This window comes from Micromys minutus (genome assembly GCF_963924665.1).
Source record: "Micromys minutus genome assembly, chromosome: 31".
NCBI classification, from domain to species: domain Eukaryota; kingdom Metazoa; phylum Chordata; class Mammalia; order Rodentia; family Muridae; genus Micromys; species Micromys minutus.
The window spans coordinates 14,148,133-14,175,589 of NC_137966.1; the positions used below are offsets into that span (position 1 = coordinate 14,148,133).

Genomic DNA, 27,457 nt, shown 5'->3' on the forward strand with positions numbered 1-27,457 from the left:
GGGCCTGCTGCGGGGCGGGCCTCCAGGCTGGGCCCTGTGGGGGCGTGGCACACTGCCCTGGGTGCCGGCGCCGGCCCGGGGGAGCCGGGGAGGGGCGCTGCTGTCCGGCGTAGTCAGTGCTCCTGTTCTGCCGCTGTCCTCCCCGGAACCTTGTGAATGTGGGTCCCGGACTCCAGGGACCGCAGTTGAGCCAGCCTCGGCAGTCCTGTACCATTTACTGAGGAGCAGGATCTCGCGGACACGTCCGAGAACAGGTCAGGATCTGACTAGGTAACTCTCAACACGTGTTGGTTCGGGCCAAAGCCGTCTGCGTTCGGTCGCTGTGAGCCACTGGGGGCTTGGAGTGGGTCCTGCCTCCCGGAATGCGGCGCACTGCTGAGGTCGGCCCCGCCTGAGCTCCCAGAGTAGCAAGAGCACAGGGCTCAAGCGTGCGGAACTCTGCCAAACAAATCTGTGCTCCGTCGCGTCTGTTCCCTGGAGGGCGCATTGGTGACCCGGAGCGACAAGGGGTTGACCTATCAGAGGGACCCTGTGCTTCCGTGGACAAGTGTTAACCTCGCGCAGTTCCTCAAATCCCAATGCTCTTTGGGCACTGAGTGTTTGGTATCAGTGAGAATCAATTCGTGTTCTTCAAGTTAAGGGCCAAGTCAGTGAAGTGGCTAAGATCAGGAAGGGTGATGGCAATGTATTCCACCCTCACAGTTCTTTCTGGTGGTTTTTTTTTTTTTTTTTTTTTTTTTTTTTTGTTTTTTGTTTTTTGTTTTGTTTTGTTTTGTTTTGTTTTGTTTTGTTTTGTTTTGTTTTGTTTTAAGGCGGCCGCCTCCGCCTGCTGCTGCCTTGAACTGGGAGCAGTCTTCCTGCCTCAGCCCTTCAAATGCTGGACTTGCAGGTGCTAGTCATTATACTGAGCTGCCTGTTGTTTCTTCTGCACTGGCGTTTTTTCTTACTCCTCCTTCCATTGCCTCCTTGTGTCGTTTTATAACAAGCACGAAGTTTATTGGTTTAAAACAATCTTTATAATAGGTGTGGTGGTGCATACCTGTAATCCCAGAAGCTGAGGCTGAAACAGGAATTCCGAGTTTGAGATCAGCCTGGGCTACAATATGAGGTCTTCTCCAAATAAACGCACAAAATAAAACAACCTTTATTAGTCAACACTTTCTGTGGGTAGGGAATCAAGGTAGTCTACCTAGGTGATGATGGTCCAGTACCTCTCACCAGGTTGAGGGACCTAAATTTGAGACAGCCAACACAAAAGACCAGTTGGCAGGAGTCCTTGTTGTCTCTTGTTTTCTGTTGGTGGCTTTCTTCTCTGGGAAGGAGTTATCTGTAAGGGAAGTGGGGAGATAGAAACTACTATAACCCAGTTGGGAAATCTAACACCCCCCCTCCATATTCTGTCTGTATTACTAGGTACAAAGGAAGTAGATACAGCAGAGCTTATGAAATGTGTGTGTGTGTGCAGGTGTACATGTGTCGGGGAAGATAACTCTCCCTCTTCTATATGGGTCCAGAGAGTCCTTCAGTGCTGGAATTGTGTGTCACCATTCTAGAACCCTACTAATTGACCTAGCACCCCAGCTCCCCAACTCTCTTTTGGGAATGGAGTTCTTTGAGACAAGTTTTGTTTTTATCCCTGGCTGGCCTAGAACTCATGATAAAGACCAGGCTGGCCTCAAATCAGAGGTGAGCCTCTTTGCTCTTTCAAGTATTTGGGTCCCAGAAATGTGCTACCAAGTCCAGTTTGTGGATGTTTTTTTTTTAGAATTGTTTTATTCGGATGACTGTTTTGCCTATATGTATGTATGTGCACCATAGGCATGGTGCCCATGGAGGTCAGAAAAGGGTGTTGGATCCTCCAGAACTGTAGTTACAAATGTTTGTGAACCATCATGTGGGTGCTGGGGATCAAACTTGGGTCACAGCAAGTACTTTGAACCTCTGAACCAACTCTCCAGCCCCTTGTGACTACTCCTCTAATACGGTTGAAGCTTTCCACCTAACCTTCACATGGAACTGGTCTTACAGAGAAAAGTGTGGTCCTAGTAGAAAGAAGGCATAGGCATTGTCACATCTAACTGACATCCTGAATTTACAGTTGGCTTTTAAAGTCACCTGATCCTGTGAGACTTCTTTAATGAACATACATGTTAGTAAATCATGTATGTTTATAAGCACAAGTGTTAGCAAATAACTCTCTCAAGAGAGGCTGACGATCATATTAAGGACAATCATTCGGTGCCTTTTCTTCCAGCTGCCCCTCTGCTTTTTCCTTGGGTGGGACCAGGATGGGGAAGCAAAGACAAGTGTGTGCTCTTAATTTCTAGAAATCTCTGTGGAGAGGCCCCAGAGCAATGTGAGAGGTGCCCTAAACCACAGGGTTGTAAAGCATCATGGGAAGTGTCCAGTAGATTCTGGGCACCTATGGGTTTTACAGATATAGTAGGAGCAAGTAGAGGGGGAAGGGCAGATGAGGGAACAGGAGCAGAGCCGAAGTATGATGGGAACAAACAATGGGTATGATACACAGGGAGGATGACACTGGACAGACAGACAGACAGACAGAAACCAGGGATGGAAAGACATGGAGTTATCCAAAAGTGTTGACTTTGTTCCGAAGTGGTGATGAGTCATTCTGGTATTGTAAGAGGAGTAACATGACCGGCAGATATTTTAGGAACACTTGAGAAAGCTCCAGGATTCACTGTGAGAGGTTCTAAAATATAACCTGTGTGGTCTCTGGGAGGCAGACCTAGGGCTGCTGAGGCAGCTCAGCAGGTGGATGCGCCCACCACCAAGCCTGGTAAGCTGACTTTGATCCTAGATCCCACTTGGCATGAGGAGAGAACCAGCTCCTGTAAGTTGTCTTCAGACTTCCACGTGTGCTCTAAGGCATGCGTGTGCCCATCCCCATATACATACTCACTAAATAAAATGAAGTAAAGAGGAAGACCCAGAGGGACAGGTTAGATGAGCTAGAATCTACAGGTTATTATTAAGCATTCCAAAATTAACTGTGATTTCACCCAAAATTGATCTTGCTTGGTATGATGTGTTCCATGTCCCATTTGTAAACTCCTTCTAGGAACTTAGGTTGTCAAAATATAACACACACAGAAAATGCTGACTCCTAGCTAAATAAGCAGAAAATCGATGCTGACAGTTGGTGTGACTCACCTCTGAAACTGAGTCTATTTTAGAATGCTCATAGGTTGAGCATTCGGGACAAGAGTGCTAGCACATGGGTTACCTGTTGACCTTAGTCTTGGTAATTGATTCGCAGAGGTGGTGTTCTCTATTTTTGTGAATGTATAGGTATGTACATTAGAAAAGTTTTTTAAAATGTTATGGCAGTCAGGAAGGGTGGCACTGGCCTATACTCAGCGTTGGGGAGGCACAGGCATGCGTTTGAGGTCAGTCTCAGCTACATAGCAAGTTGAGGGCCAGCCTGGGTAATGAGAACCTGTGTAAAAAACAAACAAAATACAGGAAACAAACAACAACAAAAAAGACTGATAGGAAGTGAACCGATGCAAACTTCAAGCAAATAAACACAAAATTAGAGCTATAATTTATCTTAATACTGCTACTAAATACAGGAATGAAAAAGGAATAATCCTGATTTATGGGGGAATTGCAGGAAATAAATCTAATCTAGACTTCAGGGGAAAGTTTATTCTAATCTGTAAGACTTATCTGAGGTCATTTTTCTTCAGAGCATCAGGTCTGTATGTGCTGGGAAACATTTTGTCTCCCTTTTGAGAACTGGCTGAGGCTCGGTCCTTTGTTTTGAGGCTGTGCTTTGTGGGGAGTCGATGGTAGTTAGTTCCCTACAAACAACTGAACACTATCTTTGTCTCATATCTGCTTGGCTCAGCTAGAAAACTGGGTGCTGCCTGGCTGGGTTTTTGTGGGTGTCTCTCTCAAGTATCTCCTATTGGAATGCAGTTAGAATACAGGGAGCAGCAGTCTTGGAGGTGGCACTTAGTGTAAAAGCCTTCCTTTGTTCTTTTGTTTCCTGGTTTTTGGTTTTCAAGGCAGGGCTTCTGTCACCACGGCTATCCTTGAGCTCTGAGTTTGAGCCCAGCCTTGAATTCAGAGACCCACCTACCTCCCAACTGCTGGAATTAGAGGTGTGCACGACCACACCCAGCTGGTTCTTGTTTTTTAGTTTTCGTTTGTTTTTCTAGATATGGTTGACAGTTCTGGCTACCCTGGAACTTGATTTACAGACTAGTCTGTCAGTCTGACCTTGAACACACAGATCAGCCTGCCTCCTGTGTTCTGAGAAGGTGTGTGTGTGTGTGTGTGTGTGTGTGTGTGTGTGTGTGTGTGTGTGTGTGTGTGTGTGTGTCCCTTTATGTCAGTAAGCAGACTTGCCGTTGCCATTTCTTCTGTCTTCTGACCTGGGATTTCAGACCTTTTATTAAGTACGAAGCAAATAGAATCAGGTTTGTTTATTTTCAGTCGTCACCGGCTTAGAAACAGAGCACTTGAGGGGGGGAGGGGAAGCATATTTTCTTTCTTTTCTACACCCACCATGTTTATGAGCTTAAGAAGCTGTTGCACAATTTTATGGTTCTGCCCCACAATCAACCTTTAACTCAGGTCGTGATAGCCTGTGAGCATAGACAGGCGTGTCAGTCCCCAGAACCTGACCGGAAGAGTGAACACTGTCTAGTTTCCTGATAGTCCATGATGCCAGGGCATGTCAGCTTCAGAAGCCACCGTAGGAGCCATCGTGTTGTGTTCACCCTGTTACATGGTGAGTAGCGTAGGGTTGGGATGTTGCTTAGCACACGCTTGTCTGACATGAAGGAAGCACTGGTTACAATCCCCAGTTCCTAATACTTCAACAGAGAGAGAGAGAGAGAGAGAGAGAGAGAGAGAGAGAGAGAGAGAGAGAGAGAGAGACTATATATATGACTGCATGTGTATATTTGTACATGTGTGCATTGGAAGGCCAAATGGGCATCAGGTATCTTTCTCAGTTCTTCTCTACCGTATTTTTTTAGATTTACATATTTTATATACATGAGTGCTTTTTCTGTGTGTGTGTGTTTCTGCACCACATGAGTTCCTGGTGCCGTGGAGGTCAGAAGAGAGTGTTGGATCGCCTGCAACTGGACTTGGAGATGGTTGTGAGTTGTCACACACATGCTGGGGATGGAACCTGAGTCCTCTAGAAGAGCAGCAGCAAGTGCTTTTAACTGTTGAGCCATCTCTCCAGCCCTGACAATAAATTGCTGCAAAAATGTACTTTAAAGCAATTTTTCACTTACCTGTCATTGTAGCACTTAATCAAACTGAAGGCAAATTCATATCTTGGTGAGACTGATGTGCTTCTTTATTTTTACCTATGAAATTAAAATTAGGCCGAGGTCACATACCTTTAATCCCAGTGCTTGGGAGGTGGAGGCAGTTGCCTCTCTGTGACCTCAAAGCCAACTTGATCCTTGTACAAACTTAGTCCTAATGTAAAACTGGGCTTCTTTTGGGATTGTTTGTGTTGTTTTTAATGTAGAGTCTCATAGCTCTGGCTAGCCCTGAACTTGCTATATAGCCAAGGCTTATGCTTCCTGCCCTTATCTCCCAAGTGCTGGGGTTATAAGTGTTTGCCACCATGCCTGGTCTTGTTTTTCTTTTCTTTTTCATTTTTAATCTATTTATTTATTATATATAAGGACACTGTAGCTGTCTTCAGACATACCAGAAGAGGGCATAGGATCTCACTACATACACATGGTTGTGAGCCACCATGTGGGTGCTGGGAATTGAACTCAGGACCCCTGGAAGAGCAGTCAGTACTCTTAACAACCGAGCCATCTATCTCTCCAGTCCCTGGTCTTGCTTTTCTAATAACCAGATGTCCAGACTCTAATTGTTAGTGTAAGACTCTGCAGTGTCTTAGGAACAGTGCCTGGCTCCTTTTCCCTGGACTGGAATCCATACCAGGTTTTCTTGGCACCCAGGCCTTGAGAAGCTTTGTCTGGTCCTCCAGGTATTTTTAATGACCACAGCAAAGGAAAACATTAATACCTTCCTGGCAGTAAAGAACACATCTTTGACCCAGTCTCATAGTGCCTGTTTGCAAAGCCGAGTGAAATATGAACTGGCTGGCTTTGGCTCTGTTGCTCTTGGGGCCTTTAATAACTATCTTTACTTGTTGACGTCTGAGTAGAGTCCCACCAAGAAACTCCTTAGGGATTGATTTTATGGGTGCCATAAAGGAATTTCTCAGCGGTCCTTTCATTTTTCAAAGACTTTCCTTTCTATGCTAGGCCTGCATTCCCCCTTTCTGCAGCAGGGAATTAAATCCTGTGTGGAGGGTCCTTAGCGATGAACAGATGAACACACCAACTGTCCCTTCCCTGTTTAAGCTGTCACCAGGGTCCAGCCTGAGTGATCCTTGGTGAACTGTGGTCTTTGCTCTCAGCACTGAGTATTTGGGGATGCCATTGCTGATGAATCAGGCTGTATTGTTTTTCTCCACTCTGAAAAGAGAAGTGACCACAGAGGGTGGCTTTCAAGAAGCCAGTAATTATTCGGAAATAAAGAGTTGCAGCAGGCCAGTGGCTTGGCAGTTTCTCCACTATGTCCCTGAGTTACTGAAAAACCCTTCCATTAGCGATATCCTCCCATCCACAAGCAAAGCAAAACAAAAGGTTCCTGTCTTTGGAGCAAAACAGCCTCATAGGATGAAGGTTTGGAGGCATTGGCTAAGGCACCCAGGGCAGCTGCTTCTTCCTCCTGAACTCGTGTGAACCTCTAACTCCACCTCCTCTTGTGAAGGGTTCCTTTACTTTTTTTAAGTAGGTTTTGTTTGGAACTAATTACGCAATCAAAAGATACTGTGAAAATAGTGTAGTGTTGTCTTTCCTCCCCTGTACCTGGATGGTAATGTCGCGCACACGAAACTGGACATCTTGCCTTACACAGGAAGTTGTTTGTTGTATGGTGTCTGCTAATACAAGGACAACTTTATTTCATCAGCCTGCCAGCCTTCACACCCTAGTCTGTGTGCATCCTTGACTGTGTAAAGCATCACTGTGGGTGGTACTGATGTGTCCAGCCTCCATGACAGGATGCCAGTCTTTACCTCAGGACAGACATTCCCTTATGCCAGGCAGCAGACGGTGGTAGTTTGCTCTTAGAAACTCAGCCCAGGCAGTGATTCTGGGAGAAATGAATGTTGGACATCATTCATTGTCCTTTAGTGAGGGAGTAGAAAAGACACCTCTCTCCATCTGTCTGGCTCAGGAGCATTTTAGAGATAAATAACATCATGTTATTTGATTTGGGCCTAGAGTCTTGCCCAGTGCTTGATTCTTTAGTTTTTCTCTCAGAACAGAGACTTATAAAGATTACAGTGGGACTGGGGAGATGGCTCAGTGACGAAGAACACTCGAATCTTTAAAATAAAAAAAACTTTTAAGCCTTAGAAGTCTTATTAATAATTAGTAGACAAGTTAATTAAACTCTTGTTATTTAGTGTGTGCATTTATGTGCAGAGGGTGCATATGTACCATGGTGCACATGTGGAGATCAAAAAGCCAAGGTTTGTGAAGTTTGTTCTTTCCTCCCACTTCCTTGAGTGTCTCTGGGGTCAAGGAAGTGCCTTTACCCACTGAGCAGTCCTACCCACCCTTGAAGTTCTTTTACTTTATTATTGAGGAACTCCTAAAGTTTCTGTCTACTGGCTCCTTTTCATGCATGGGAAGCCTTAAAATTTCCAAAAACATTCCAGATAGAATTCAATATTTCTTCTGTGAGTCATTTGTTATAGACTCCAATATAAAGACAGCCCTGTGAAGCCAGGATGAGGACTGTGGCCTTTTGGCATGACCAGCCCTCAGGAGGGCTGTGACCACATGGCTATTCCAGCACAGTTTAGAACCTTGGGGCTGATACGTTCATATACACTGCGACTTAATCGTAATAGCTAAAGTAGAAACAACTCAAAAATCTTTCCGTGCACGTCTGAGCAAACTGCAGCTTCCACAGAATGGGCTGCTCAGCCCTGAAAGGAAGAGACTGCCAATACCGCTGTCTACTTGGGTGGGCCTCATTATACTGGACAGAAAGGAACAGCTTCAAAGTTCACGTGATCCTCTTACGCAGTGTTCTCTGAAGACAATATTTAGAAATGGAGAGTTCAGCGGGACATGGTGGGCGTGCCTGCCTTTAATGAAGCACTTTTGAGGATCCAGAACTCAAGGTCACCTTGACTATACAGGCAGTCCCAGACTGGTCTAACTTACCTTTTATTTTTATTTTTTTAATGATCTTCAAGATTTACTTTGATAAGAAAGCTGTTGCTCTCAACAGGAGGGGGAGAGGAAAAAAATTTTTTTAATCTATAGGAAAGTGGCCCCCAAACCCTGTCCCCTCTGCACAGCACAGGTGCTGGTTATGTCTTGCCGGTCCTTCAAAAGCCAGCCAGGCAGCCCAAAGAGCTGCTGCTGACCCCTGAGGCGGGTGTGGAGCACCTTTATTTAAAACTGGAGAAAGAAAAGATAGTTCAAGTAAAAGCACCTGTCACACAAGCCTAGTGACTTGAGCTACACTGTGCAAGCCATAAGAGGAGGCCTTTTTTTCCCTTGTTTTTGTTTTTTAAGACAGGGTTTCTCTGTAAGCCAGGCTGACCTCGAACTCAGAGATCCACGTGCTGGGATTGATGGCTTTTGCCACTGCCACCTGATACTGTTTTGGTTTTGGTTTTCGAAGGACCAGCTGCTCTTCCAGAAGACCCAGGTTGTTTTGTTTTGTGTTTTAAAGATTTATTTATTTTATATATGTGAGTACACTGTCGCTGTCTTCAGACACCAGAAGATGGCATCAGATCCCATTACAGATGGTTGTGAGCTACCATGTGGCTGCTGGGAATTGAACTCAGGACTTTTGGAAGGGCAGTCAATGCTCTTAACCACTGAGCCATCTCTCCAGCCCGAAGACCCAGGTTTTATTTCCAGCTCCCGAATGGCAGCTTACAACCCTCTGTAACTTCAGTTCCAAGGGATCCAACACCTTCTTCTGACCTCAAGCGTATGCAGTGCACACACTACAGTCAGGCAAACACGCATCCACATAAAACATAGTTTTAAACTTTTTAAAAATTATGTGTTAAGTTTCAAGTCTGGGACCTAGTGGCTGAAGTGCCTATTTAACTTAATAAATCGGACCTGGCCTCCCTGTTCTCCCAGAATCCCTCAGTTCCTACCTGTTACAGGGCATGGCTGACATAACCGCCTTCTACCCTGCTCTCCAGCCCAGAGGCTGGGCTGTCCTTCCCTAAGAGGCTCTTCCCTACATAACCAGCCATTTCAGTTACCTAGCCCTTTTATACCTTTGGCCTCCCGGCTGCTGTACCTGGTTCCCCTCTGTCCTTCCCATTCCTCCTCTCCTACAGGATTCAGGGTCGTGTCTACTCTGGACTCTCCCAGATGCCTCTGCCTCTGTCTGTGCTCGCCCACGTGTCTGTAATAAACTGTCTCCTCTATCATATCTAGAGTGATTGTATCCTTTCCTTTTTTTATTAGTGTGTGTGGGTGTTTTACCTGCATGTTTAGCATGAACCACACACATGTAGTACCCAAGGAGACCAGAAGAGGGCACTGGATCTCCCTGGATGTGAAGCTGTGAGCCAGTGCTGGGAACTGAACTCAGGGTCTTTATAGGAGCATCAAGTACCCTTAACTGCTAAACCATCTTCCCAGGCGAAGAAGCAACTCTTAAATGTTGTCTTCTGACCCCCACACATGCTTGGCAGCACGTGCAAGCATTCAGACACACAAAAATAATAAATGAACTTAAACACAGTTCTGATGTATGGAAATCTAAATCAAAATTCAACAGTCGTGGATAGAATTCAAGTGTGTGTGTGTGTGTGTGTGTGCGTGCCTGCCTGCCTGCCTGCCTGCCAAGTGCTGGGATCACGTGTGTCAGCCACTCCTGACCTCTCTCTCAGGAGGAACCATTTTATGGTCATTTTGTTCCACAGTCTTTACTATAGTGTAATATGTAATCCTCTTTTCTCTGTCTCATCAGGATTTATTGAAAAGCTGCTTACAGTGCTTTCAGCAGCCTTCCTAATGCTTCCTTGCCAGATGCCTCACAGTGCTTTAATAACTGTTGGGGAGGTGTCTAGGTAAACTTGTTGTTTTGTTTACAAGGCAGTGCACATATTTTCGTGCCTGAGCCAGTATTCCAAAGCCTTGACCCCTCCAGCACAGCATTCATGTCTCCGTGGCTGCGCTCACACCCAGCTCAGCCCCAGATGGAGGCTGAGTAACACAGAATCATGACTTTCTTTTTTTGGAGGTCACAACAGGATTGAAGCTGCGGCTTGCAGCATGCTAAGCATGTACCTCCAGTGTGCCTGTGAGCTGGTGCTGGTTCTCTCTCCTCTCCCAGAATGCCTGTGTGTTTCGTTTGACTGAAGGCTTCATGTGCAAACCCGTGTGAAGGAGGATGGTGCTGATGCTGAGCTCCTTTACCTCCACCCTTCAATTGCTAGGATGACCGACATGCTCTGTCTTGTCTGGGGCCATCGTTGAGTTATTCATTTATATGTCTTTTTTACGTTTATGTTTTATTCTATTGTGTGTGGTGGTTTGTGACTGCATGTGTATCTGTGTGGCACAGGCATGCAGTGCCCACAGAGGCCAGGGCTATGGTTGTGGCTCAGTGGAGACCACTGGGCTTCTGTACCGGAAACCCTCGCTTCAGTCTCTAGATTCACAGTAATACAATGTCTTTCACTCTCCAAGCCTGCATCCCTTGTCACGAGCTTTCCTCTTGGTCTCAGGTTTCTAGGTCTGGTGGGTGGGTGCACTGGCCACCCTCACTTTATCCAAAAAGTCTAGGGAGAAGGTCTAGCTTCAGCCTGGGAATCTGGAGATGGCTCATACATCCTTGCTGCTCCCTGGACAATGGCTGTTAGCTACAAGTGAGTGGGTTCCACTTTCTAGGCCTCTGTCTCCTATCTGTAAAGCAGAATGCAGCTGCCGCCGTGTCCCATCGCCCAAGGGCAGGACAAAGCAGGCAGTTAGCCTGTGTCAGGGGCTCTCTGAGAGGACTCCTTCAATGCCCAAGCAGAGTAAGGCCTAACTTCCCCTCCTTTGCCCTACGCTGTGGGAGCAGATGCCACTCACCAGTGCCTCCTGTAGAAACTGGTTTTTACACAAGAGTAAATCCTACAGGCAAGTTGAAGTGCTGTCTTAGTTTGTCTTACTGTGTCATCATCATGAGGATGTGTTCACTTACGCATAAGCCACTGAGCATCAGTGACAGTCAGAGGATGGGCTCCTCCCAATGGGGCCTAGAGATTGAGCTCAGTACATCAGGCTTGTGCAGCAAGCGCCTCTACATTTCTACAGCCATATTTATGATTTAAGAAACGGTCTTTTTAATGGTTACCAGTGTACCAGGTGTGGCACTCACACCTTTAATATCAGCCTGCAGGAGGCAGAGGCAGGCGGATCTGAGTTTGAGGCCAGCCTAGTCTATATAGGGTTTTGCAGGATAGCCAGGGCTACATAGAAAGGCTTTTTATAAAAAGAGGGGTGAGGGTGGGGAGCAAGGATCAAAGAAAAGAAAGAAATCAAGCCCATCAAGTATTACCATGCCTGGTTGTGATGGATTTTTTTTTTATTATTATTTTGTGTGTGTGTGTGTGTGTGTGTGTGTGTTTGTGCTCGAGCTCTCACACCTGCCACAGTGCATGTGTAAAGGTCAGGGGACAGTTTTGCAGGAACTGATTTCTCTTCCTACTGTGTGAAGCCCAGGGATCAAATTCAGACTGAAAAGCTTGCTGTCAAGGCCCTGTCCGATGGGCCTTCTAACAACCCCTATTTCTTTCTTTCTGAGGTGGTGTCTTGTGTAGCCAGCTCAAGGCCTGGCTTTAAACTTGATGTACGGGTGAGCATGACCTTGAACCTCTGATGCTTCTGCTTCTGCCTCCCCTGGATCTCAGGCGTACACTGCCGTGCCCAGTGCATGTGATGCTCTGCTGGGGATCAAGCTCAGGGATTCATTTGTCCAGTCGAGCATCCTACCCAGTCAGCTGCATGCTCAGCCTGTAATTACCAAAGGGCAACAGGCTTTGAGACAACGCTTCCTTCTAGGCCTGGGTAGCAGGCGATGCTATGGTGGGAAAGCTAGGTGGTTAGCTGGCGATATGGAAGAGTCACTGTCATCTCGGGCACAAGGAGCCCCTGACTTTTTGCCAGTTTTCTTAATTCTCTTTGTGGCTAGGAGGCCTTTCTCCTCAGCTTCCTCCTCTGTTGCTTTGACTCCTCCTGCTGTTTCTACTTGAAAGCTCAGTCTTCAAGGCAGGAAATGGCACCCTCTGCCCCTCCCCCAGACATTCACCCTCTGAGTGAATTTTTGAGTCAGAGTCTCACTTTGTTGTCTTCTGAGCTCTAGCATTCCCCTGCCTCAGCCTCCAGAGTAGTTGGTACTATTCCTGGATGCCTTGGTGTCTGCCAATTTTCTAGTTTAACTGTCCTCTTTTTGTTAAGCCACTTACTTATTCCTAATAAAATGTCACCGATGGTGCTAAAAAGGAAAAAGAAAATTAAGCAACAGTGTTACTTACCTAGTGAGCACATTATCCAGCACTTGAGAGGCAGAGGCTGGCGCATCTCTGGGTTCCACACCAACCAGGAGAGCTACACAGTGAGAACAGATAAGAAAAGAGAAAAACCACAAACACACACAATATGTTCACATTTAATCTCTTTGGAGTTTATTCTGATTGATTGGGATTGAATTTTATTGAGGATTTTTAAAACTTATTTTATATATGTATGTATGTATGTATGTATTCTGCCTATATGTCAGAAGTGAGCAGCAGATCCCATTACAGATGGTTGTGAGCCACCATGTGGTTGCTGAGAATTGAACTTGGACCCTGTGGAAGAACAGTCAGTGCTCTTAACTGCTGAGCCAGCTCTTCAGACCCCTTATTGAGGATTTTTATTTATTTGTTTTCTGTCAGGATCACACATAGATAGCCTAGGCTAGCCTCAAACTCATTTAGTAGTGAGGATGACTTAAGCCCCTTACCCTCCCCTTTCCTCCTCCCGGGTGCTGGGATTACAGGTGTGTGCTATCACCACTGACTTTACTGAGAATTTTAAAGCTAGTTTTTCTCTTTTTGTTTTGTTTTCAAGACAAGGTTTCTCTGTGTAACAACCCTGGCTGTCCTGGAATTCACTTTGTCGACTAGGCTGGCACCTGCCTTTAGAACAGTACTTGGCAACAACAGCTGATTCTCTGGGAGTTTGAAGCCAGCCTGGTCTATATGATGATACCAGGCCAGTCAGTATTTCATAGTGAGACCCTGTCTCAAAACTACCGCCCATTCCAAAACCCAAAGAAACAAATGATTGGAAAAGAAGGGTCATTTAGTGTTATGGCTGGGGTGTGCAAGGTATATATCCACATTCACACATACACATATACACACATATACCCAATCAATAAAGTTTTTTTTTAAATTACCTACCAGTCACTTTATATATATATATATATATATATATATATATATATATATATATATATATATATATATATATATATATAATTTATATGTGTGAGTACACTGTTGCTGTCTTCAGACACACTAGAAGAGAGCATCAGATTCCATTACAGATGGTTGTGAATCACCATGTGGTTGCTGGGAATTGAACTCAGGGACCACCGGAAGAGCAGTCGGTGACCACTGAGCCATCTCTCCAGCCCCAGTTTAATATCTTGAGATCTGTACTTAGAGCAACAAAGTTCCCTGAGAATTACTGCCAAGAACAACTCCAGACCCACGTTGGTTTTGCTGATCCAAGGGAGGCCTTCCCCTCTTCCTCTGTGTACCTCTCCTGGTTGGCAGTAAGATGAGTCTCCACTGCAGGGTGAGGAGAAACGGATCGTTCTCTGATTGGATTAACTGTAATGGCTGAGTTAATGGTACCTAATGGGAATGGACAAACAGAGGCAGGCTCTCGGCAGGCTCCCAACCTGGCTGCTTCTGGGAGACCCTAAGAGAACATCAATCATGATCCTGACTCAGACCTCACCCTTAGGGGCTATTAGATAAATTGGGGCATTGCATCAGGTGGCAGTCCTGTGGATCGCTGTGGCAGGACCTGCTGCAGTCTTCGGTGACCTGAAATGCATTTACTGAAGGCTTTACAACCCCTTAGGTCTGCCTGGACTTATGAAGACAAAGACCCCCGAGACCAGTGAGCAGATGCCCCAGCAGTTATCCAGGATCGACTGTTGAACAGGTGCCCCACCCACCAGGTAGGTCTGGGAAATGGGGACCTTGAGGACAGATGGGTTGTGTCAACCTCCTGGCACCCTGGCTGATAGCCAGTGTGTGAAGTTTTTTGTTGTTTTTGAGACCAGGTCTCGTTCTGTAGCTAGTCTGGCCTTCTACAAGGACAGTCCTCCTGCTTCAGCCTCCCAAATGCCAATATTACAGGTGTGAGCCACCATGCCTGGCGTGGTGTGTGACGCAGCACCAAGCATGCTCTGGCTTCTGACGGGTGATGATGGCAGCCGAGCTCAGGCTGGAGTTTAACATTTAAAACGTTCCTTTGCTGTGTCCACGGTGTCGCTTGCTGAAGCTCTTGCTTTTCTCCAGGCCCTCGCCTCACCCGCCGGCCCTGCCGTTGACCCTTGCCAGGTGCAGTTGCTGACTTTTCCCCTGCTTATCTTTCCGTGCGGCCGGCTGCCCTGCCCCGCCTGATTCAGGTGCCTGTGCTTAATGAGGTGCCAGGCGTGACTCAGTGTTTGATTTTCCCTGTGTCCAACTCATTACCTTTGATAGAAATGCCTCTTCTGACCTTCAAAAGCGAGCACTCAGTACTCAGGAGAATGTACCCAGGTTTCGTTTGTGGTGAAAGATAGAACATGGTAACACATGATTGTAACCCCTGAACACTGGAGATTGTGAGCCTGAGGCCAGCCTGAGTTGCATAGTATGACCCTATGTCTGAACAATCCAAACATCATGGTCGGCTGTTAAGAGAAATTGCTGTTCTTCCAGAGGACCAAGGTTCAATTCCCAGCACCCACACTGCAGCTCTCCACCTTCTATAACTCTCATCCTAGCACTAGACTGAAACAGGGTAGGAGGTGAAGGCCAGCCTGGACAATTTAACAGGTTTGAGGCCAGCCTGGACTACGTAAAACCCTGTTTCAGAACGCGTGAACAACCATTTTTATTGTCTTCTAACGTAGATGTGCTTCTTTTACCAGTGAGGTAACTGGTACAGTCAAATCGGGTCACTGTCTCAGGTCACTTAGGAGCAAGGCTGTGCCCCCAGAACCTACCTTCACTCCAGATTTTGTTTCTGTGTCTGTTTGTCTGTTTGTTTTTCAAGACAGGGTTTCTTTCAGTACCCCGGCTGTTCCGGAACTCACTCTGTAGACTGTTCTGGCCTTGAACTCTCAGATCAGCCCGCCTCTGCCTCCGGAGTGCTGGTATCAAAGATGTGCGGCGCCACTGCCCAGCCCAGTATTAAAATAATTAATATTATTTTATCATTTTAAATGGGCCCTGGGGAGGCACAGGCAGGTGGATCTCTATGAGTTCAAGATAAACCTAGTCTTCCATAGTGAGTTTCTAGCCAGCCAGGACCAAATAGTGATACCTTATCTCATGAAAACGTTTCATTAAAATTGGAGTCTAGATCTTAGGTTGTTACGTGTAGCCTTTGCTGCCCCCCTAAACTGAGTACGGGCCATGCTACCAGCCCCCACCCGGCTTCCTTTGAATCCACAGATAAAAGACGTAGACACACACATAGCTCATTTTCAACTTGCCACCTTGGCACAATTGCTGGGCATTATTAAACTCCCAAGGCCAGTGAGTGTGCCCTTATCAATACTCTTAGCCTCCTACCTGCCATAAACTTTAGTTGCTCAGTTACATCTAGTCCCTGCTAAACACCCCTGCACAACTGCTCGCCTCTAGGAGCGGCCTGTGTAGCCACTGCGTTTGGACATCTCACATGGCTGGTCAACTTTTCTCCATCAGAAGCATGGTAGATCAAGAACTAATTGGTGAACAGGACCTCAGCATCAGAACTGTCCCTCATTATGTGACAGACTGTTTCTGGGGAAACATCTCCTCACCCCGGGATGGGGTGAACCAGTAAGTTTTTCTTGGTTACTAACTAGACTATGGGTGAGAGGTCACAGGGGCAGAGAAGACTGAAAAGCAGCTGAAAGCCCCCACCCCACCCCCACTCAGGCAGCCCTTATGGGTCTGAGATTCTCCTGAGCACTTGGCTGGTCACAATCTCCTCCCCAGGAGACTCTCTTTCTATAAAGCCCGGAAGGGTCCTTCTAGAATCTCCTAGCCCTCTTGAATAGAATGTTTCCATCAGAGCAAACTGCTTTCCAACAGATCTCTTGGTAGTCCGTTTGTGAGGGTGTTGGCTCCATCAGATTGGGACACATCCCCTTTCCCAACTGTGTGTCTGACTTAGGAGCAGGTGGGACTTGGCTCTAACAGAAGGAAGGACTCTAGTGGATGGTTTTGTGTGTGGAAGCTGCAGTGTCTGGTCAGCTGGAGCTGAAGAACCAGTGGTGATTAACAGACCAAAACCACCAAAGTAGAACCTTTGATTACTGGGACTATTGATGCTGATCAGCTGGAGCTGAGCAATTGGAGGGGATTAAGAAGAGACCAGCCTCATTGAGGTAAAGTATTCTGGGAAGTGTTACCTCAGGGTCAGCAATCAGAAGCTGTGTTCCAGAGGCAGCCATGGAAGATTGTGCCTCAAGCTGGTACTAATGAACTTAATAGTGAAGAGTCGTTAAGGTGGAACCAGTTTTGAAGGCATGAAGAGGTCATGGAGAGCAGCTGAGGTCTGGTACTGTAAGAGGTCAGAAGCACTTGATGAAAGGTGCAGCCTCAGCAGCAGGTGGAAGCAAAGGATTGAAGGGACCATGCAGAGAAGATGAGGCTTGGCACCATGAAGTAAGCCCAGAGAGGCTGTTAGTGAGAGTAGCCCCCAGTTGCCATAGAAGACCCCAGCATTTTGGAAATGCCAGATGACCATCAAGAACCCCCAAGAACAGCAGCCTCGGTGGAGTGGAGCCTGCCAGAGCTCAGAAGACAGGCTGTGTATGCTGCCGAGGTCTAAGCTGGAGAAGTGACTCAAGCCCCTTGAAGGAGCCCAGAAGATCGAGAAAGAATCCCAGACATTGGATATTGAGTTATATACACTGTTTGGTTTTACTTTGTTCTGATTGTGACTGTGCCCTGCTTCTTTCCTTGTTTGTTTTGTTTATTTGCTTTTTTGCTTGCTTGTTTTATTTCATTTGAGACAGGGTTCTCTGTAGCCGTGGCTGTCCTGGGACTCTGTAGACCAAACTGATCATACTGGGATGAAAAGTGAGTGCTGCCCCCACCCCCACAGCACAGGCACACTCACGTTCTTCCCTCTTAAAGTAAGAAAGTACTTCATTTGTTTTTGATTTTACAGGAGCCCACAGTTGAGAGATTTTTAACCTTTTTTTTTTTTTTTTATGGGATTTTTGGAGTTTTACAGAAAATTTGGATTTTACAACACACTGGCAATTTTTAAAGAGACAGCATTTAAAGTGTCTGAATTTGCAAACGCTGTGGGACTTTTAAATTTTGAAACTTTTATTATTGTGTGTTTTTTATTAAAGTGTAATTGGGGGGAGGGTGAACAAGAAAGGCAAGGTTGTGACTTAATAGTGATGCCTTTGTGTGTCAGGTTGACAAGGGGCCAGTTGTCCTGGATAGTTTTAGGTCAAGGTGATAAAAGTTATTAGAGAAGAAAAGGGAGCCTTAATTAAGAAAATGCCTCCTAAAGATTGGGCAAGCCCCTGGAACTTTTTTTAAATTAGTGATTGATGGGGGCAGGCCCAGCCCATTGTGGATCCTGTCGTCCCTGGGCTGGTGACCTGAGTGCTATAAGAAAGCATGCTGAATGCACCTTTAATCCCAACAGTCAGGAGGCAAAGTCAGGTGGATCTCTGAGTTCAAGGCCAGCCTTGTCTACAGAGCAAGTTCCAGGACATCCAGGGTTACACAGAGAAGGGTTGTCTCAAACAAACCAAAACTAAAAAAGAATAATAAGAAAAGAAAGGAAGGAAGAAAGGCTGAGCAAGCTAGAGGAGTAAGCCAGTAAGCAGCACTCCTCCATGGCCTCTGCATCAGCTCCTGTTCAAGGTTCTGGCCCTGTTTGTGTCCTGTCCTGATTCCCTTCAGTAATAGGCTTCAACGTGGACGTTAACTAAGCCCTTGCCTCCTCATCTTGCTTTTGGTCATGGTGTTTCCTCACAGCAATAGTAACCATAAGATGGAGACATCATCTCAAGATAAGCAAAAACAGGACAGGACAGGTGAGATGGCCTGGGGTGTTAGATCCTCTGAACACACAGAAGGTAGAAGAGAAGACCTGTGTCCACCGAGACACATGTGCTGTGCTCTCTGAGCTCACTGGTGCCGTGGTGGGATGCATTCAGACACAGACAATTAAATCATTTGTTTCCTGTTATGTTAGCAAAAAAAAAAAAAAAAAAAAAGGTGAGATAAGATTGTAATTTGCCTTGTGCAACAGCTCGAAGCCAGCTTTACCCGTTTCTTTGCTTATACAGTGACCACAGGTTAAGCTCTGGAATGTGCTCAGAATGATGGATAACAAGGATTTAGAAGCTGAAATACACCCCTTGAAGAGTGATGACAAAAAATCACAAGAAAACCTAGGAAACCCACTGAAAACAGAGGACAACTTGAAGACCAAGCCCGTGCCTTCCCGGTTGTCCCGGTGCCGCACAGTGGCATTTTTCCTTTCCCTGTTCCTCTGTCTCTTTGTGGTGTTTGTCCTCTCTTTCATCATCCCATGTCCAGAGCGACCGTCCTCTCAGAGCACGTGGAAGCTTGACTACAAGGGTGCAGGTGAGCTGCAGGGAAGGGGCTGCTTTTCCAGGGGCCCACACCCTCCCTTGCCAGAACCTCTATTTGGCCTAGTCCTAGTATGGTGGTTTTTAACTGTCAGCCCTAAGTGTCTCCTGGGTTTACCTCGGAACCTGGGGATTTTAGGGGCCTTTAGGGGAACTGGAAGCATTCTCAGGTAAGTAGGTAAAGGCTTTAATGGAAGCAGTTCAATGATCTCAACCTGACTGAGGGGTTAGAGAAGGCGCCATCAGCTGTGGAGACCTGTGCCAGGGGCCTGAGTGCTCCAGACACAGACACTGAAGCAACCGCACTTTATTTCCAGTCTGTGAACTGAAAAGCCTTTTTAATTGTATGGTTGTTTGTTTTCTGCTGTTTTTTTATTTAGAGGCAAGTTCTCCCTTACCCTCCGACCGGCTTTGGATATACTGTGTATCTGAGCTGGTGTTAAACTCCTGCCTCCCACCCCAACTGCTGGAATTACGGAAGTGTGTGGGCCACACTTGGCTTCATGTGTCACAGGAGACTGAACCCAGATCTCTTGAACTGCTAGGACATCACTTTACCAACTGAGCTACAGCCCCAGTCCCCAACTCCTGCCCTTTTAACAAATTAATTTATTCCATTTATTCATTCATTTGAAATTTAACATTTCAAAGTATTCATTTTTTAAAGGACCTCTCAAGTCCCCTCCCCTTTTAAAGATTTATTTATTTATTATATATGAGTACACTGTAGCTGTCTTCAGACACACCAGAAAAGGGCATTGGATCTCATTACAGATGGTTGTGAGCCACCATGTGGTTTCTGGGATTTGAACTCAGGACCTCTGGAAGAGCAGTCAGTGCTCTTAACCACTGAGCCATCTCTCCAGCCAGTAAAGGGAAATTTTAATGAATTTAATTTTACATTTATTGCCCCCACACCAGGGCACCAGGGCTCTAATCTGCTGACACTTACTACATTTCTACTTTCCAAGCAGCCATCCTGACTTGCAGGAACGTCTGTTAAACAGATGTTCAGATTTCTTTCATGTTATTTGTTTGTTAGTTTACTTAGTTTTTGAGACGAGATATCTGTAGCCCTGGCTGACCTGGAACTTTCTGTGTAAACCAGGCTAGCCTCAAACTCACAGAGATCTGCCTGTCTCTGAAGAAACTGCTTGGCCTAGCAAGGAAGATCCTGTTGGTGGTGGCAGGGGACCTCACAGTGGCAGGTTGCACAGTGGGAACAGCAAATCAGAGCGTTGAACGTGATCTTCCCGGTGACAGGGCTGGCCCGTGGAGTATAACCTGGGGCTTTCTTTTTCAGTCACGTACGACTTCCTGGCTATGAGAGACGTAAACAGGGACAAGATTCAGGATGTTCTTTTTCTTTATAAAAATACCAACAGCAGTAACAATTTCAACAGATCCTGTGCTGATGAAGGTAATTCCTGTTCTGTCTCCTATGGTGGCCACATGGGAAGAGGGCTCTTTGTCCTAGCTCCCCTTCTCGTTTGGGCCCTATGGATGATGGGGACTGAGGGAGCCACTTCATCATATTTTCTTCTTGATAGAATAGTCGAGGTAATACTGTCAGTTCTGTCACTCCACCTGGGGCCACCACCAGTGCCCCATGAGGCTCAGGGATATGGGGTGATAGAGGAAATGGGCTGTCATGTGGCTGGGGCACAGGATAAGGAAGACAGGAGATGGCAGAACACAGTCTGAGACTGACCAAGTGGCTGCACCTCTACCCTCCAGGCTTTTCCACTCCCTGTGCCTTTATGGCTGCCGTGTCAGGGGCCAATGGCAGCGTGCTCTGGGAGAGGCCCGTGGCCCAGGATGTCGCCTTTGTAAAATGTGCCATGCCACAGACATGGGACAGCGAAGTGTCTTCTGCCTGTATCCTTGTGGGAAGGCTGGGTTCTTTCATTGCAGTCGACTTCTTCACAGGTCAGTTCCCATTGGAGGGGGGAGCCCTGGGACTTGCCTAGGGGTTGGTGACTTGGTAAAAACCTTCCAGCTGAGGGTGCAACCATTTGGAAGTCTGCGATGTCGTGTCTTTCAGCTGCTCTGCCACGTTGCAGCTGTGTCTTTGTAACCACAGTCTTGTTGTGGACACTGGCAGAGACACCTAGTGTTGCCTGCTGAGAGGTAACAGAGATAACTGGGCTGTGGAGGGCCTTGGCTCCCAAGGGCTTGGAGGGCTGACTGAGGCTATAGATGCCCCTGTGTTCCTAGAACAAGTCTCTGAGCCAGAGGAAGAAAGGCATACCCACCCAACTTTTATGTGGGTTTCTAGGGATCTGAACTCTGGTCTTTACACTTGCCTGGCAAGTGCTTTAACCATCTTCCTGCTTTGCTACCTTTTTAGGTACTTGCAAGGTCACACTATGTAGCCCAGGCTGACCTATAACTTACTATGTAGCCCAGGCTGGCCTTCTATTTGCAACAAGCCTTCCAAATGCTGAGATTACAGGCATGAGCTGCCTTTTCAAGAGATTGTGCTTGTTCTTCCTCAACAAGGGTCTTGGGCCGCTTGCACAGTATTGTACCTAGGTGGCCTCAGAGTCCCAAGGGTATATGCTTTCATGTGAACCTGCCATTCCTTGTCACAGGGATTTGGAGCCACTGTGTGTTTGGTTTTAGGAGAAACCCTGTGGAGCCATCCCAGCATCTTTAGTGGGAACGTGTCCATCCTGAGCTCTGTGCTCCAGGTGCCTGACATTGACAATGATGGTACTCCAGACCTACTGATGCTCACCCGGGAGGGACAGGAGGTGATCAACCTAGTTCTCAAGTACCCCGGGCCCTTCTCCACTTCCTCATGCACTTCTCCCTAAAGAGAATGTGTGCGACTCTCTGCAGTGGGTCTTCCCAGAACTCTGTGTCCTAAGGTCCTCATGCAACACATGGGAGGCTCCTTCTGTGCAGGCAGCTTGCTGGCCTTCCCCATGCGTAGCAGAATGCACGTGGCCTGTGTATGTTGGTGTGAGCTTTGATCCCACAAATGCCATGGCTCCCGGGCAGGCTGCGCAGCACAGTCAAACGTTCTGTGTGGGTCACTCTCTTCAAAGTACTTTTTCCCCCCAGACCTAATGAGTGTTGGCTGCCTTCTCTAAACTCCCCAAAGTTCCCTTGCCTTCCCGTGGAGCTGGTGCTGTCTCTCCCCTACTGCCCTTTGCTGTGCAGGTCAGTGGAGCTATCTATTCAGGTAGCACTGGGAACCAGATTGGCCACAGGGGCAGCCTTGGTGTGGACGGAGATGTTATCGCCCTCCTTCATGTGACCAGGACGGGTGCTCAGTATATCCTCCTGCCCTGTGGTATGTTGGATGTCACATTCTTGGGATACCGAGATTGGGGCTAGAGAAAGAAGCATACAAAGAAATTGGTGACTGGCCACAAGTGGCCACGCCTGTTCACAAGCTGACAGTAGTTAGGAAGCCCAAAGGATAAATCAAGTGTGGTACAACCTGGTTCCAGAAGTGGGACTGGTGGATCTGGTCCCCATGGTGACTATGTCCTGTGTTTTGAATAGCAGGTGACCTCTGTGGCTCCTCTGTGAAGGGTTTCTCTGAGAGAATTACTGGGAGAGAGGGCCATTTGAAGGAAGACCCCTACTGGGAGAACATGCTCAATCGCTCTGCCCACAGGAGGCTTTTGCACAGGTTTGTTGGCGTATTTGTTTAGCTATTTTATTAGGTTCTTACATCTACCACCCTTATCCCACCCTAATCCCTTCCAACTCCCCACACTAGGTAGGAGAGAGAGGTTAGAGGGAAAAGGGGTGTATAACTCTAGGCTACTTCTGCTGATTAGGGGCATCAGGTTCCTAGGAGTGAGTCCAGTCTTCATCATCAGAATATCCCGCCATCCAGCAAGCCAGTAAATGAAACGGGGAACAGCAGACACCACAGACCCTCTTGGGGCTCTCCCATTTATACCCTCTCCAGAGTCCCTAGAATTAAACTCTGCAGCTGGCAAAAATCACACCCCTGCTGGTGTACGAGGCAAATCATAATCGGCTGCTCTATCCCATAGCTGAGATTAAAACAAAAAATATTCACATAAGATAACTGAGTTTCAGAAGAAGCCAAAACTTAGCCTACATTGGTTTGTCAGACACACAGGCCTTAGTTAGGGACAACCTGGTGTGGGTCACAGGCCAGCTAGGCTAGGGCCTTGCGTGAATATGAGGTCTTCGTTTGAGCACATCGCTCACAAGTGAGAAAGCTGAGAGTGCTGTGCTGGTTCAGTGATAGAGAGCTGGGCAAGCTTGTGTGAGTCGCTGGCCTTCACCCCCTCCCCCACACCTCCCCCGTAGTGAGGAAGAGCTTATGGGAGGATCATCCCTGCTCCACAAACAATCTCATTCTTTTAAGCCAGGGAACTGAGAAACATGGGGATATACAATAGGGGCCTGAGGGAAGCCACCCCCAGCAGGCCTGTCTTGAAGGACCCATCCCAAAGACCACATATGTCTGCCTCCCCACCCCTGCCTCCTTGTTTAGCCCTGGAACAGTTCGCTACCTAATGAATGTCCCAGGGAAAACTGGCCAGGACTTGCTTCTTGTGAGCTCTGAGGCCTGTATGTTGCTGGATGGACAAGATCTGGTGCCCAGGTGGACCCTTGGTGCAACTCAGGTTCTGAGGTATGTGCAGTTGCTGCTGAGCTTGAGTGTGGGCACACCCTGCTCATAGCCTCCGCCTGTCGTGCTGGCTGGCAGGGATAATGGACGGTGGGCTGGAAGTCTGCTGTTCTGCCCGTACTGGGATCTGTCCTTTATTCCTGAAGGAGCTGCTGAAACTGTTGGTCACAGGTACCAGCCTCTCATACTGGGTCCCGGTGTAGGTAGCCCCATTTCAATCCAAAAGCATGCAACCATGAAAACATCATCTCAAATCCCTGTACCAAGACCTATGAGGCCTTCTTTCTTAATCCTTCCAGAAAACCTATCCTTGGTCACTATAAACAAGACACCTTGGCTGTGGTCATTGAAAATGGAACCAGCATTGATAGGCAGGTAGGCTGGACTTCTGTGTGACTTGAGAGTCTCCCTTGTCTGTGGCTCATGAGCGCACAGTGCTGAGCCCGAGATTGCTGCCCTCAGATGGCAAAATGGTTCAAAGAACAGCCTTTGTGGCTGGCATGGCTGGGCTACACATTCCTGTGTATTAGGCTGTCTGCCAATAATGTCCTCACCCTCCCCAGATCCTACTTCTGGACCTCAGCACTGGGTCTATGCTGTGGAGCCAGCCCCTCCCAAGCCTGCCTGGGGGCCCACCATCCACAAGCCTGATGACTGCAGACCACCGCTCAGCCTTTTTCTTCTGGGGCCTCCATGACCTTGTGAGCGCTAATGAGATGGTACGAGGTCACGCTCTCGGAATGTCCCATGTTGGGATCCAAGGCCAAAGGGACCAGATCCAGATCCCCCTAGAAGCTACCAGGGCTGGACCTCCAGAAGTCTGCTGAGTATAGTGTAGACCTGTTGGGTGTGGGGGAAGTATCCTGAAGGGTCTTGGGGCTATTGGAGAAGGATCTTGGAGGAGGCAGGAGGAGGCCAGGTGCTGATGAACACCAGGCTGGACCAGGTGCAGGGGAGTAGGGGCTAGCAGGCATTCAGGAAAGAGCCTTTTGGGGGACGCTGGTGGACATAGTTGTGAACAAGGTTACTTGGATAGCAACTTCTGAAGGTAACCTAGGGGCTGCCCAGGAAGGTTCCAGGAGTTCAAAGGTCCACTGAGATGCAGCTGTGGCCCAGATACAACAGGTGAGTGGGACACATTGCTGTTCTCACCTCAGGATCCCCAGGACATGCAGCACAGCTTGTACATGTTCCACCCCACCCTGCCTGGCATCCTCCTGGAGCTAGCCAACGTGTCTGCCAACATCGTGGCCTTTGATGGTGAGCCTGGGCTCGGGCACTGGGTCCAGGTCTTCCCCGCCTAGTTGGCTCTGGCTGATCCTGAGCAGCACTGACTGTCTCCACAGCGGTCCTATTTGAGCCAAGCCGCCATGCTGCCTATGTGCTCCTGACGGGCCCATCAAGCTCAGACGTGCCTGGCCTGGTCTCTGTGACCAAACACAAAGTGCGAGACCTCGTCTCAGGCAGTAGAGTGATCCACCTGGGCGATGGCAGCTCCGAGAGTGACCAGGCTATCCGGGACCGGTTCTCCCGACTACGGTACAGGAGTGAGGTGTAAGTGGTGTCTGCTGGGACACACGGAGAGACCCCGACTGTGAAAACAAAGCCTCTTGAAGAGTTGGCCTGCCCTTAGCCTTCATGCTGACCTCACTGCTCGCCCTGGTGATTCTGGCCCTTTGGGAGCTATGGCCTTACCAATTCTACCCAAGGATATTGGGGGGCACCTTCCAGCTTCCTGCCTATACCATATCCTCCCTCAAAGGTCTCATCACTGTGTGGCCCATCTGATCTGGTCAAGTTACACTCCCTGGGCCAGCTCGGGCACGTGAGCCCTGCAGGAGGCTCTTCCATCACTTACTGCCTCTGTACCCTCTCAGGAAAAGCCACCTCTGCTCCCTAGGCACTCTCAGTCCAGGCTGGCTTTTCCCCGTGTCTGCACTGTCCCTCAGGGGTCATGAAGTTCAGGGCTGTAGCTGGATCCTGAGGCTCTGAAGCTGCTAGCCCAAAGCAGAAGGGAGCATGTCTCCTGGAAAGTGAGCAAGAGAGTCTGACCGAGCAGAAAGCAGCCTGTCCAGGAGCCTGTGGGTGCACTTGAGGGATATACAGACTGCACACTGAGTCAGTCCCTCCCCTCAGTACACTGGACCTACTGTCTGCACCACGGCACAGCAGGCACTTCCCTTTCACTACTCTGGTGCTTACCTGATGAAGGTCTCACCTTGTGCCTTGTTGCTCCTAAAGCCCAAGGGCAGCAGAGCAGCTTTGCCCAGACCAGATCCCTAGCTCTAGCCAAAGCAGTCCCGTGACCCCAGCACCATGGAAACTAACACAATAAACAATTTGCACTGATGGGGAAAACCCTGTATCCCAGCATGAGCCTGCAGTCTGTCTGGATGTCTCTCTGCTCACAACAAAGGGGTGGGTATTCTAAGTCATACTCTGTTCTGTTATGGAATACAATGAAATGCAAGTCAGGGGAGTGTTGGCTGTCACTGCGCAGGACAACCTGGGGGCCTTCAGGGCTTGGCCTGAGTCAGTCCTTCTGAGGACCCTTTGCAGTTTGCTAAACATCAGCTGGTTCTCATAACCACACATGTACTAAAGCCCAGGGTGTGCACAGGTGTGCCTGTGATGTCAGCATGACGGCTGACGTTGATGGATGACGTTTCCAAGGCAGGGAGTTGGTTCCTCTGTCCTACAAAGTAAAGGTAACCCAGCATACACATGGCCCTGAAGGAAGGGAGGTGGGGAAGAGGGGTGTGCCTCCAGATTTCAGGAGCCTGGCTCTTTACTGCACAGGATGAGGTTGGGGTCCAAGGGCACCCACTTCTCAGTGCCAGGCTGGATTGTGCCTCACACCTTGTTGCCCACAGCCCACCTGGTGGCTGCTGAGGACAGTGACCTGTTTATGGTCATTTAGACCCTCTAGCCTGCCGTGGTTTCTTAGAGTCCCAGGGCTTGCCTTGGTCACACCTCCTATGCAGGGGACACTGGACAGATGGCAGCATCCTGTCTACCCACAGCTGCTTTTACAGATTCTGGTTCTCTGCTACACTCACACACCCGTCCTTGCTGCCCTTTCTCCTCCACAGACGAAGTACAGACTAATGCCAGTGAAGCCTGAGGGAGCTGGGTCACTCATCAGCCCAGAATGTCCACAGTAACCACTTTAAAAAAATGATGTGTATGGGAGTAGGGCTATATATGGAAATTGGAAGACAGTCTGTGGGAATCCTCTCTACCATGTAGGTACCAGGCTTAACAGCAAGGACCCATGGAATCACCCTGCCACCCCCATGGTGGCTACTTTTTATACCAGAACCACACCCTTGGTCTCCTCCCCCCCACACCAGCATATGACCTATTCACACCACAGATGCCACTTCTACTACATATCACTCACCATGCATTAAACCAGGACACTCGGGCTGGAGAGGTAGCTCAGTGGTTAAGAGCACTGACTGCTCTTCCAGAGTTCCTGAGTTCAATTCCCAGCAACCACATGGTGGCTCACAACCATCTGTAATAAGATCTGATGCCCTTGTCTGGTGTGTCTGAAGACAGCTACAGTGTACTTATATATAATAAATGAATCTTTAGAGGAAAAAAAAAGCCACAGAAACTCAAGCCATAGGCTCAGCCAACCTGGACCCACAGAACAGACTATGCAAGGGCCTGAAACTTTTATTTCTGTAGAGATGGATTGTGAGGGAAGACTAGAGAACAGCCCTGTTGGAAGCTGCAGGGCCAAAGGAGGTGCCATCTTCTGGGGTGGGGGTGGCAGTGCTGGTGGAACAGGACAACCTGGACGGGGAGACTGGGTGCTATGGCTACCAGCTTGACAAAGACTTGTCCTTAGAGATCTGAGGCCCACAGTCAGGA

At 47.9% G+C, this 27,457-nt stretch overlaps 1 protein-coding gene across 5 annotated transcripts; it reads left to right on the forward strand.

The window, feature by feature from the left end:
* The first annotated feature begins 65 nt into the window (after nucleotides 1–65).
* On the forward strand, nucleotides 66–25,940 carry FAM234A (family with sequence similarity 234 member A). 5 transcript variants are annotated; one of them, XM_080908102.1, is made up of 13 exons: nucleotides 66–270; nucleotides 14,202–14,301; nucleotides 18,643–18,943; nucleotides 20,252–20,368; nucleotides 20,686–20,877; nucleotides 21,574–21,704; nucleotides 22,117–22,249; nucleotides 22,465–22,594; nucleotides 23,438–23,578; nucleotides 23,875–23,950; nucleotides 24,139–24,294; nucleotides 24,733–24,835; nucleotides 24,922–25,940. In XM_080908102.1, exons 3-13 carry the CDS (start codon nucleotides 18,676–18,678, stop codon nucleotides 25,131–25,133), a joined length of 1,659 nt encoding a protein of 552 aa, XP_080764228.1. In that variant the 5' UTR covers nucleotides 66–270; nucleotides 14,202–14,301; nucleotides 18,643–18,675; the 3' UTR covers nucleotides 25,134–25,940. The 5 variants fall into 5 exon arrangements, with proteins under 5 accessions (XP_080764228.1, XP_080764227.1, XP_080764231.1 ...); XM_080908101.1 differs by having other exon boundaries at nucleotides 66–254; XM_080908105.1 differs by having other exon boundaries at nucleotides 66–254; nucleotides 22,468–22,594.
* Nucleotides 25,941–27,457: the final 1,517 nt, after the last annotated feature.